Source organism: Gymnogyps californianus, chromosome 13, assembly GCF_018139145.2.
Source record: "Gymnogyps californianus isolate 813 chromosome 13, ASM1813914v2, whole genome shotgun sequence".
Taxonomy (NCBI): Eukaryota; Metazoa; Chordata; class Aves; order Accipitriformes; family Cathartidae; genus Gymnogyps; species Gymnogyps californianus.
This window is the reverse complement of record NC_059483.1, coordinates 12,928,359-12,940,405: the sequence shown is the minus strand read 5'-3', so window position 1 is coordinate 12,940,405 and position 12,047 is coordinate 12,928,359. Positions and strand designations below refer to the sequence as shown.

General features: G+C 58.7%; 1 protein-coding gene across 1 annotated transcript in view; it reads left to right on the top strand.

The window, feature by feature from the left end:
• Window positions 1–12,047, top strand: part of PLXNA1 (plexin A1) — a 107,310-nt gene that overhangs the window by 47,328 nt on the left and 47,935 nt on the right. Inside the window, 1 exon segment of the mRNA XM_050904413.1 lies at window positions 5,882–5,996. Within this exon segment, the coding sequence (XP_050760370.1) occupies window positions 5,882–5,996 (115 nt within the window).

The window sequence follows — 12,047 nt, the reverse complement described above, 5'->3', positions numbered from 1 at the left end:
ATCCTGTTGTGGTTTGGCTTTTCAGAGAGCCTGGCTGCGGGGAGGTGGGTGGCAAGTGGAGGGGAACGGGGAGGAAGACGAGAGCCTTTGGCGCTTCCTTCGACGCTGTGGGTAGGTTTTGCAGTGCTGCTGGTTTTTCGAGCACCGACGTGCCCAGCACATCTCCCCACCAGCATGACCAGCCATTGCAACGTGGAAGCAAAAATCCAGGTGGTGGCACAGGGGAAGGGGGAAAATCACATGTCAGCGGGTCTGATGCCGAGAGGGGATCCGAGCAGCCTGGAAACCTGTACTGGTGCACGCTCGTGCTGTGTCTCCTATCCAGGAGGTGGTCGTGATGCTTCCAGCCTCATGGTTGTGCCTCGCTGCAGTGGTGGTTGTGACACCCGGGTCCCATCAGCTGCAGGGTGCTGAATTTCTCTGAGGCTTGAGCAAGGGCCAGACATGCCAAGCGGCTCTAACTCCTCCTGGCCGGAGAGGTGTGACTGTGCCGTGGCCCTGTCCCACAGGTCAGGCTTTCCCTATAAGCCTCCATTAAGTAAATGGGATTTTAATGCATGTGCCAGGGGCTGGGAGCCGCAGGGCTGGGCTGCTCTGGTGGCTGAGGCACCCATTGGCACCCGTGGGACGATGCCAGCCCTTGTGCTGCTGGGCTCCTTGCTGCAGCCTTTCTGGCTGCCTGCGCCTCCAGGCTGCCCGCACCACCGAGCTGCCTGCACACGGCGTGGCTGCTTCTCCGCTGGCCCAGCGCTGCTTGTTTCCAGATGCTTACAGATGCTTTCTTTTCGAAGGCATGGACAGATGGCTGCAAGCAGTTGAGTGAGTGTATCTGAGTTAGCATGGCTGAGCTGTGAGGCGGTAACAGATCCCTGTGTATTCCTGGGCTGGGGCAGGTGGAAAATCCTGTAGGATGGCCCCAGAGACTGCTTGGGATAACCTGGTTTATGTCACGTTTGTTGTGAATGAGGAGGGCTGGTACAGCTTGGTGTTGTGTTTCAGTGAGGGGAGGCAGCTGGACGTGTTTCAAGTGAATTACCTTAAAAACCAGGGCCTGATTCTGCATCCTCCAGCCAGCGTGATGGTGGATGCCCTGGACCACCCTGCAGCGGGTCTGCATGCCCAGCCCCTTACCCTGTGAGTAAGGCCCTTGGCAAAACCCAGCAGGAATGGAAAAGCATCAGGCTGGCATGAAAGGAAGGGCAGAAACGGACTGAGATAGGCAGGGATGGAGGGAGGCGAGAGCTGATCTCCCACCCCGCGCCTCTCCCGGCTTTGGATCTGGGCACTGGTCGGGAAGAGCAGGGCTGCCCGTAGGTCTGTGTAGGAGCCTGGAGGGTACTGACTGTCTGTTCCCGCTGCTCTTCAGGATTTCCCCCTCTCCCTGGGGCAGAGAGACGGATGTAAAGCCCAAAGCACTCCAGTTCAGCCCCTCACCCCTGACAGCTGTTGCTCCAGCTGCAGGCTGCGCCGGAGCTGAGTATTCGCTAAGGATGCATCCTTCTGCCAAGAGGAGGTCTGAGGAGCAGTCGGGGGGCTCACAGGCAGGCTGTGCTGTGCGTGCGCAGATGCTGTTTCCATCAGCACTGTGTTGATAATTTCCCTTCTCATGGACCTCCCCTGCTCTGCTCTTGATGCCGTTCAGCTTGCCCCCATCCCTCCGCCCTACCCTTCACTCTGTGTCCTTCCTCCAGGAACACGCTGCTCCATGGAAATAGTCTCAGTGTCTGTGCGTGTGTGTGCAATACTTGCACCCCCTGTTCCTCTCATGTTTGCTGCTTAGGCTTATCTCACCCCTGTGGACGCAGGTTTTGTTTTCTGCGTTCCCTGCTCAGCACGCTGAAGAGCTCTGGGCTCCTTCAGGCATGTGGCACGCCTGGGGCTGGGAGTGCGGGAAGGAGAGTGAGCAAGGAGCCTGGATCCAGCGCCGCTGGCTTCCCGTGCTTCCCATCAGCTGCAGCATCACTTTGGATCAGGCGTGGAGACAGCTGCAGCCTCGCCGTGGCGGCTGGAGGTGCCATCTGCAGAGCTGCCCGCACGCCCAGCGAGGAGCTGGTCCCTGAAGCCACCCCTGGGTCTGGGCTCATCCTGCAGCAATGCTTGTGGCCTTGCACCCACCTGGAGATGTGCCCAGCTCTGAGATGCTCCTTCTCTGTCCTGCTGCCCTGTCTGCACCGCTGCTTTTCTGCAGCCATGTCAGGTGTTTCTCTAGCACGACCTTAGCAAGTTTGGGATTGGTTATGAAAGTGGAGGGGAACAGTGTCAGGAGGTCTTGACCCAGCTGCGTAGTGAGTTGGGGGCAAGTGTGGAGGCTGTGGGGAGGCTCCAGCTTTGCCCCGGGTCAGTTAGAGGTGGGCAGAGCTGCCCTGCTGCCTGCAGGGCTGCCTGCTCTTTCTGAGGGAGGTTGCAAGCCAGCAGCGAACCTGGACTTGTTTTGGGATGGGACACTTTGCACAGAGCGATCCTGAAACGCAGCTCTGAGGCTGGTGCCACTCCTCCTGCACAAGGACATTAGGAGGCAAGGGGGGCACCACTGGTGGGTCTGACCCCCTTCCCCCTGCCCAGCCTGGGCTTCGTCTCCACCTGGCCCCTGGCAGGGCTGGGGAGGAGGCAGATGGGGAGCAAGCTGTGGGTCCGTGTCTGCGCTGCACCCCCAGCATCGGTTTTCTGCCTGGCTGGGCTTCTTGCACTCCCGGCACGCTTCAGGGAGGGGAGGGACTTCAACACATGAAGGAGAGCCTCCCTCTAATTATCAGGAGTGATGAAAGCCTCTTAGGCAAGAAGTGATGAGGGAAGAGTGCCTGACCGTGGGAAGGAGAGAGACGGCACAGATGGCATCATGCTGCCGAGCAACCTGCTCCTGCGCTGGGAACAGACAGCAGCGACACACGGACACACTGGGGATACAGCCCTGGCCACGCCGCCCAGCCTGACCTGCAGCCAGGGAGCCCTGCCTCGGCTCCTGCCCGGCGTTTTGGGCAGCCTTGCAGGGAGCTGGGGCGGTCAAACGGACATGCCGAGGCCGGCAGGACCGTGGCAGACTGGAAACGGGGTTTCGCCGTGTTACTGGCACCTGGGCCCTGACTTGCTCGCCACTTTACAGAGTCTTTGGCCGGCTGGGGTGGGTGCTGACCCAGACAGGCTCTAAATGCAGCAGAGATGCTGTGGAGCGAGATGTGTGGTGGTGAGTGCTCTTACTGCGGCGTTTGATGTCCTTATGGCAGATGGAGAACCTCGGCAGAAGGGAGAGTGTGAAAACCGTCTCTGAGGATGGGGCTTTAGAAATGGCTCGGTTAAGTTAAAAGCAGCTGCGAGGGCTGAAGTAAGAGGGAGGGAACCATGCACCTTGAGGCATATGTGGAGGATAACCTGAGATGCTTTAGGTCCTTTGGCAAATGGAGAGCAGGAGACCAGCTGGGACCTGCAGTAGTTAAATGGCAAAGGAGACCCTCAGGTGAGGAGGGTCCCAAAATAGCCAAGATTTGGCTTTGGCCCTGAAGAACTGCAGAGTGGAACTGCAGAGCTGAGCTGCAACTCTGGGGGTCGGGGTGCCCGGGGCAGGGCTGCGCTGGGTGCTTCACCCGACTGCTTTGAGGTGCCTTGGGAGGTGGTGGAGAGGGGACTAGGGAGTCTTTTTGCAGACCCTGAAAGACCTGGTGGCTGGAAAATCTCTCCTTTGCGGAGGGCTGGTTTCATGGGAGTGTTGGTGGTTATGCCCTGGTGTGTGGCTTGCAACTGCTTGGACCACACTCCTCTCTTACATGACCTCTCTGTGGTTGCTCTGCTTCCATGAGGATTAGCCCGTGCTTTCCCTGCCCCGCTGCCTCCACATCTTGGATTTGCCTGCCCACCGGTCGCTGCTTGAGCCCTTATCCAGAGGGCTGGAGCCGTCCTTTTGCTTTGTTTGTGTCCCCTGCTCCCCCACCCTCCGCACATCCCTCCATCAAAGCAACCAGAGATAGGAGGCTATGGCTCTGCTTTTAAGTTGAATCTCTGCAGCTGAAATAAAATTGCATATATTTGCATAAGGAGCATCTCCATTAGCATATTTGTGGGTAAAGCTAAAAGGGCTGTTCATTTGGAAGTGAAAATGTGAGCAAAACATGGAAATGACTTCCAGCCCCCTTTGCAAGCAGCTTAATTAAATATTTCCTTAGTGTGTGCGCACGGATTTGGGAAGCTCTTGCTGTATATGTAATGGTGTGTGAAACCCCAGGGCGGGCAGGGAGCGGTGGCCTGCGAAGCCCTAGGTGTGCTTTTGCACCCTGCGCTGCCCACACCCTGAGCTGCCTGCTGCTGCGGCTCCCTCGTGCGCCGTCCCCACACCTCCAAAGTGACAAGTGTGCTGGAGGGTGAGGGATTCGGTGTGCCAAGCCCTGCCACCTGAGGATCTCCCTTTCCAGGAAGGTTTTCTTTCTGCTGCCTTGCAAGGTGATGCTGTGTTTTCCCCGTCATTTCCTGGGGGGTAGAGGCAGAGAGGTAGCTGTGATTTAGGAGCGGGATCAGACTGGGCAGGGCTGCCTGCCTCCTGCCAGAGCTGTGTTCAGGGGAAGATCGTGCCTTTGTTTAAATATAATTGCTTTGGGCCTGATCTTGTTCATGCTTGGATTAGTGAGAGCAGGTATGAGCCTTCTAGGGAGAAAAACGGTGCTGCTGCTTTTTTTTTTTTCCTTCTCTTTTTTTTTTTTTTTAAAGCCAGGCTGATTATTTTTCTTGCCTTTGAGCTTATGCCTCAGCAGCTCTCCCGTCTCCTCCTCAGGAGGGCAGCTTGGGCTGCGCGGGACATGCCTGGTACAGACCTGCCCTGTGAAGGCTTGCTGCATTAATGCGGGACCTCGCTGCTGCCCCGGGACAGCGTGGTGGGGAGGGCTCAGCCCCTTCCATCCCCACAGGGGTGAGGGCCCCGAAAGCCGCCCTCTGGATGTGGGGGTCTGGGGGATCCCCTGTGCTTGTAAACAGGGATGCCTCGTGGTGCTGGGAGGGCGTGCGTTTGGGGAGGGTTAGCAAGGGGACAGGCTGTTGGGCTGCTGCTCGTGTGAATGGTTGCACAAGGAGGGGACTCTGTATGTCCCCTCCTGCGTCGGGGAGAGGCATCACGTCCCCAGGGCTGGTTTCTTTGGTGAGAGGGGTGCAGAGCAGAGCATGGGGCTCCCAGCATCCCTGGGTGCCCAAGCGCATCCCCCAGGAAAGGCGAGGAGAGGGGGGCACGTGCGATCCCACCGCACAAAGAGCCTGGAGAGGAGGCTGGGGAGAGAGACGGAAACGTCTCAGGCTGGAGGGAGGGGGTGGAAGCGCACGCACGCACGCGCGGCTGTAGAGGGCTGAGGATGAGGGGGGCCGAGGGAGGGGGTCACACACAACCTATTGTGAGCGGCTGAAAGGCGCTACAGTCCCGAAATGTTAATCTGACCCAACCTTTCGCCAGTTATAATTTTCCTCTCAATGAGCGTGCATTAATCTGGCCCTTTCTCCCCTGTTCCCCTGCAGTGCAGAGCTCTTGTTCTGCCGCCTCTTGCTAAAATCGCCTTTCAGCGAACCCAAATAAAGCTCCCAAAGTCTGGAGCTCGGCCCCTGCCCAGGAGTGGGGCGGGCAGGGTCAACTTGCCAAGCGGAGGAGGGAGCGTGGCCGCTCTGGCTGGGGCACAAGCCGGAAAGGCTGTTTCCCCTCGCCCTGCCATGGGCAAAGCCCCGGGGTCCAGGGTGTGCGGGCATCTCCCCTCCCAGCCTGCCGGTGCACAGCCCTCACCCCACGCATGGGGGGTCCTTCCCTCCCAGAGATACGGGATCGCCTACGGATGCTGTCCTGCTGAAGCATCCCGAGAAGTGCCCCAGTGGACCCTGCCTCGCTGTTGCCCTAACACTGCCCTCTTCTCTCTCTCCACAGCTGCCTGTCCTGTGTGAACGGCTCCTTCCCCTGCCACTGGTGCAAGTACCGCCACATCTGCACCCACAACGCCGCCGACTGCTCCTTCCTGGAGGGACGTGTCAAGCTCTCCGAGGTAAGGCGATGTGAGCCGGCTCCCCTTTCCTGTCCCGGTCCTGTCGTGGCCCCCTGCCCTCCGGGGAAGGGTTTAGAAGAGGGCAAACTGCTTTGGAAACCTTTCCCACCGCCTTGCCTGGGGTGCTGGCGCTGCCTGGGAAGCAGTGAGGGAGGAGTGGGAAGTGCCGGTGGGGAGAGGCTGTGTCGCTGCAGAGAGGCTGCTTGGGAAGCCGGGCGCAGCCGAGAGCACTTTAGGCTGAATGAAGGGAAAAACAAAGGCAGAGACGCTAAAGCATTTTCCTTTGATGTTTTTGAAGGGAGCAAGCCTGAACTGTCATTGCAGAACAACTTGTTTTCAGAGAGGGGAAGGTTGAAATCCGTAAAACAAACCATTTAGCTACACCTCACGCCTTCTTCGTCTCAAATGCTTTGCTAAGAAACATGTTCTTTTGCGGGGATTCATCCTGCGCAGCATCCGTGCTGCCCACCGGGGAAACCTGTCACTGGCAGGGCGCTTGCAGGAGGTCCTGGCATCCCCAGCCTCTGGTGGCATCGCTGGCTGCTTGGATTGGGTCTGGAGGTCTGGCAAGCAACCGCTGGCTCTACAGTAAATGCTGATTTGGGTCCTGAAGAGAGAGTTTTGGGAAGGAGAGTTTCTCCTCTGTCCCTGTCCTGGCAGGGGGCTCTGGTTGAACTTACCTGGGTTTCCAGTTGCCTGTGCAGGGGCCCAGTGGGAAGGGTCCTGCTGCCTGATGGTTGCTGCGGAGAGCGAAGCCGTATGCTGTCCTCACGGGAACAGCTCAAATGCATGTTGTCCTGGAGAAAGCATTTGCCCAGATCATCTCAGAAAAAGTCCCATCTCTGAGCTCTGGCAGAGCTCATGTCCCAGCAGCCTCCCAGGCCAGGACTGGTCCCCAGGAGCAGAGGCAAACAAGAAAGGCTTGTCTCTGCTTCACAGACCACGTGTGAAGGCAAGCAACCGAGATGTCCTCCAAGGTCTTTGCTGTCCTGGCTGGCACCAAGAGGAAGCCTGCCTCTGCATCTTTCCACTCAGGAGGAGCAGTGTCTCCGAGTGAATCTCCATCCCCTATAATTTGTGTCTTCTGAGGTCTGGCCTCATCCTCGGTGAGGACCTGTGGGCTCGTGGGTGTCCTAGGTCAGGGCTGTTGTCTTCCCCATGTCCCCCTGCTTCCGTGCTGGGCTGGGAGCATGTGTAGAGTCAGACGAATCCCTCTGTGGCTGAGACGCCCCAATTAATTCTTTCCCCTTCCTCCCCCTCTGCCTCTCTCATCACTCGAAGAGCTCTCTCACAGGAGAGAATGGGAGAGCTGGGCCGTTACTCAACAATTGCCCAGCTACCAGCAGCACCATCGCTTTCGTGCCAGGGATGAGATGGATGGAGGAGCATCTTCCTGTGTACTGGTGCTGAGCCCTGCATGGCTTCTCTGCTCCCTTGGGGTGGGTCGACCTGGTGGGCATCCTGTGTCCAGCCAAGGTTGACCCACCACATCCCTGTGGAAAGCTGGAGCGCCTGGTCCTGCTGCCTCTCCCAGGGGAGCTGCTGTGTCTATGGGGGAACATTTGGGCTTTGCAACTTGCAAAGGCAGCTGCTTGGGTCTGATATGTGAGTGCTCCCTAGTTTGGAGCCTCCAAGGACTTCAGGAGTGGAGGGACTTGCAGAAGATGGTGGTGTCCCTGCATGGGGCCATGCTGGGCTCTCGTTGTGATCCTTACTCCAGGCGTGGAGCTGAGTGAAGCTGCCTCTCAGCCAAGTGCATTGGGAGAGCTGGAAAAGCCCAACCATCGCTCCTGCGTGTGTGCAGGCGGGGTTGGTGCTTGCCATTTCTGCACGGCAACAGGCGAGCGCTGGGAACGGGACTCCGCTTGTCAAACAGCCCCTACTGCCCCTGCGCCACTGGTGAGCGTTCAGCTGCCTGGGCTGTGCCACAGCCCCTCTGCCAGCCTCTTGGATGGTGCCGCGATGGCTTTGCACTGCACCTTCAGCCAAACGGCCAAACTCCGGGCTCTGGCACTGTCCCTCACGTCCCTGGAGTTGTCATCCAAATGCAAGGGGGTGGCACAGTGCTCCTGGGTGCTCGAGCATGTCTGGCATGGGCCAGAACGAGCCCAGCCCCACATGAGGGGGGATTTGGTAACGTGAGAAGATCAGAAAAAGCTGTTTTCTCCTAGCTTGTGCCCTGAAGAAATCCGGTGAGGGACTGGCCGTCACAGGCATCCCAGAAGCCTGCTCTTGAGGTTGCGCTTCCAGCCAGCCCTGGCATTGCTTCTGCAAATGCGACACGTGGTGTCCAGACCGCTGGAGCCCGGTGGCTCTCGTCTGCCCATTCCCCTCGCTGAGGGCATGGTCAGGCTGCTGGGCTCTTCCCCCTTCCCTACCAGGCAAACCCAAAAGCATCTGGCTGTACCCCCCAGGGGTGTTGTCTTTGGGACGCGTGCAGCTCTCCCACGGACCAGCTGCTTGGGAACTCGTGTCGCTCCCCAGCATGGGCAGGCTGTCCCCCAGCAGACCTTTTGGCCACACTGGGACCTGGAGCGGTGCCTGGCTTGAGGTTTGGAGCGCCTGGCTCAGCCTGTTTGCACATTGGTGTGGCCTCAGCAGTTCCCGGCAGGGATGGCGAGACACCCTCAGACCGGCTGCTGCTGTGGGCTGCGTGTCCGGGCTGGGATGAGACATCCCGTCCCCATCCCCAGCTGTCCCAGTCCCCAGCAGGGTGGTGTGGCGGGTGGGGGGACTCAGTGCCAGCCCATGGCACCACTGGACGAGTTAATGGTAGACGGTCCAGCCCCATCCTCTCTGTGGTAGGATGTCTAACTGGCAGGGTTATTTTAAGCAGGATTTGGTCTGTCTGCTTTGGCTGGAGTGTGGGGGCACTGGTCAGGACAGGGACAGGGTTAACAGCAGCGCTTAACTCCATCTCTGCTGGTTCCCACAGGTGCTTCACCACGGTTTCCTGGGTGGGAAAGCAGCTGTTTTGTAGGAAAACGCAAAGAGCGAGCCATGGGACTCTGTCCTGGGCATGCTGGGGATGTTTGCCTGGATTTCTGGGGGTGGCAGGGCAGGAACAGGGCGTGGGTAGGAGCCACCACTCATGTAAATGTGCCTGGGAACGGGCGGCAGCAGGAAGGATGTCCCTGCCTGCTGGCTGCAGTGGCTTTGAAGCCTGGGCTCCGGAGATCACCTTCCTCTGTGGTTTGCTCCGGGGTGCAGGGCTGGGGAAGGGGTGATGAAGCAGCACAGGCTGCTGTTCGCTTTTCCCCACTCGTGGTGCCCAGTGGTGGCCGTGGGGTGATCAGTGATGGATGCTGGAGTCTCCCGTCCCAAAAAGCTGCTCTCCTGTGACAGTCCCTGCTGCCTGCTGATGCAGAGCTGCTGCAGAGGGTGAAAGGCTCCTGGCCTGCAGGGACCAAGTGTGTTGGTTCAGTCTAAGCAGGTTCAGCTTGTGTTTGCTCTTCATTCCCTCACCAGTGGGAATGGCTGAGGACTTTGTGAGGGAACCTCAAAGCCAGGGTCAAGCCCAGCCCCAGACTGCCTTCATCCCCATCTCTGCTGATGGCACAGCCTTGCAGCTGGAGCTGGGAGCTGCCAGAGGAACCCAAACCGCAGCATTTGCAGCGTGACTCTAAGGCTTTTACTTGTCCAAGCAAACCTGGACACTCTTGTCATGTTCTCATCCAGCTAGAAAAACGGCTTTAACGGCAAAAATCGAGTTGTGTGATGTTTGGGAATGTGTGTGTGTTGGGGTCTTGCTTTTCTGCTCGTCCCATCCCTTCGTAGCTCCCCGCTCCTGGGAGCCGGGGCTCTGCCGGGGGGGCTGTTTTCGGCAGGATGGGGAGCTCCGTGGGCTGTGCAGAGCATTCCCAAGGGATGTAAGTGCCGGGCAATGCTGGGGCGAGTTTTGTCAGCGGTTGGAAATGCTCGTAGGGGAAATGAGTTGTCCCGGTGCCCCCACCCCTCTGGGCACCCCGGGCGCCCACCAGCACCAGGTGCTTCCTGTTTGGGCGCAGGCTGACATTTTTGCTGGATGAGACACTTCTGCTGGCAGATGCGGAGCATGTGACATCGCGGGGGGACTCAAACCCACGAGTCAGCAAAACGAGCCCGCCTGCCTGCTTGCCTGTGCAGGGAGAGGGACGCACGTGCCCGCCGCACTCTCCAGGCACCGGTCTTGCAAACATCCGTGGTGAACCCAGCTGGGGCGGCGTGGACTTACCCACCGCCCCGGTGGGGCAGGCAGCAATAATTACAGAAGAAGGAGGAGGTGGAGGTGTTGGAGAGCGAGCTGGGAGCTAATCCTTGCTGAAGTGTGTGCCTGCCCTGTGCGGAAGGCGTGTGCCACCCGTGGGGTCCCCCTGCAATGCGGAGGGGGATCAAGCAGGCGGGGACTTCTCCCTCTCTCAGCACTTCTGAGCTGGGAGCCAGTGGGGAGCAACCACCTTGCAGCGGCGGGGGCCACTCATTGTAAATGGCAGCGGGCACGCAGGGTCTCCCCGCTGTGAGCCTCGAGCTGATTCGGAAAGGGGGGGCAACTGAAGCCCCCCTTTGCAGAGGGGCAGCCGTGATATGGAGCAGGGAGGTGGCAGAGCAGCTCCGAGGGTCCCCAGACTGTCCCAGCCCCATCATCATCTCCAGGTTGGGGCTGGCATCGCTGTTCTTCTCTGCTTTCATTTCGTTTAGCATGTTTTGGGGATAAATAGTTTCTTCCCTTAAAAATTGTGCTTTTGGGGAATACAGGCTTGTGAAGAACAGGAAACTTAAAGAGTGAAATGAGTTGGGGTTTTCTGTCAATGTTTGCTAAATGAAACAATTTCCTTTTCATTTCTCTGCATCGTTTGAAAGTTAGATTAATCCTACTGAGATAAAGCCCGGTGCTGTGCAGGGTCCGGCCCGGCTTGCTGCAGGGCAGCAGGAGGCAGCTGGGCAGCATTGGCCATGCGTGGCTGCCGGTGGCCTTGGGGCAAGAGCTGTCCCCGCAGCTGCGCTGCGGCCGTCGGCAGCCTTGTGAGAGCAGCGGGGCGGCTGCGTCCACCCCCGGCGCTGCTGCTGCCATTTCTGTTTTCGGAGCAGCTCGTTTCAGCACACGTTATTCCCTAGTTGCTGCCGTAGGTGCGAGACCTCCGCCCAGCTCGGCAAAGCCAGCGTGGGATTGCATCAGGCTGTTGTTGCCGAAGTGGCACCCGCCGGGGCCACGGAGCTGGTTTACTGCCTGAGCTCATTTATTTTTGCTCCCTCCTGCTCCCCTGTGCTTTGCAGACAAGGCTCACTGGCTCCCCCAGAGCAGCTGGGAGCCTGTGGCTATTAAAAGTCGAGTGCTTTACCCTCCCGACAGCTCCTTCCCTGGGGAGCACGGGGCTGGCAGGGTGGTGCTGAGCCCCTTGCCTTCTTCTCTGGCTTGGACTCACCAGCATCCCCTGGCCGGAGGCGCTGTCTTCTGGGCGGCCCGCAGCCGGGCTGGTTGGGGTGATGCTGCTTTGAGCTGGCTGTGGATAGAAGCAGCAGTAGCAAAATTTGCTGCAGAGCAGGTTCTCTGCAACACTGCAGAAGCATGTTGCAGTGTCAAAGGGGGAAAAGGCTTTTCTGTCCACTTGTGAAGGAAGGGGGTGGAGGCTGTAAGGGAAGCAGGAGGGCTGAGAGGGTAGCCTGACAATGCAAAGCCCAGTGGGTGTTAATTCTGAAACCTACTGACTGCAATGATGGCATTAAACCCCATCTCGTTACCAGTCATTTCACCCAAACGTGTGCTGCTGGTGCAGTACCAGGTTGCAGGTCCCAGAGCTGAATCCTCTCCCCACCTCCCGCCTGGATCAACCCGAGCTGTGGAAAACACCCCACCGCCCTGCCACCAGATTCCTCTGTGCTCTCTTTTTCTGTCTTCAGGGCTTTGGTCAGAGCAGCCATGAGATGCTGGTTTGAGGTTGGCTGCACATAAGGATTTACTGAAACGTGTGCTCAGGGTGGTATTTTTGCAGCACATTGCCCAGCCTGCCAGCCAAGGGGGGGTCGCAGGGGTGCTGGGGGAGGCTGCGTGGTGTTCCCCTCTCATCGGCTACC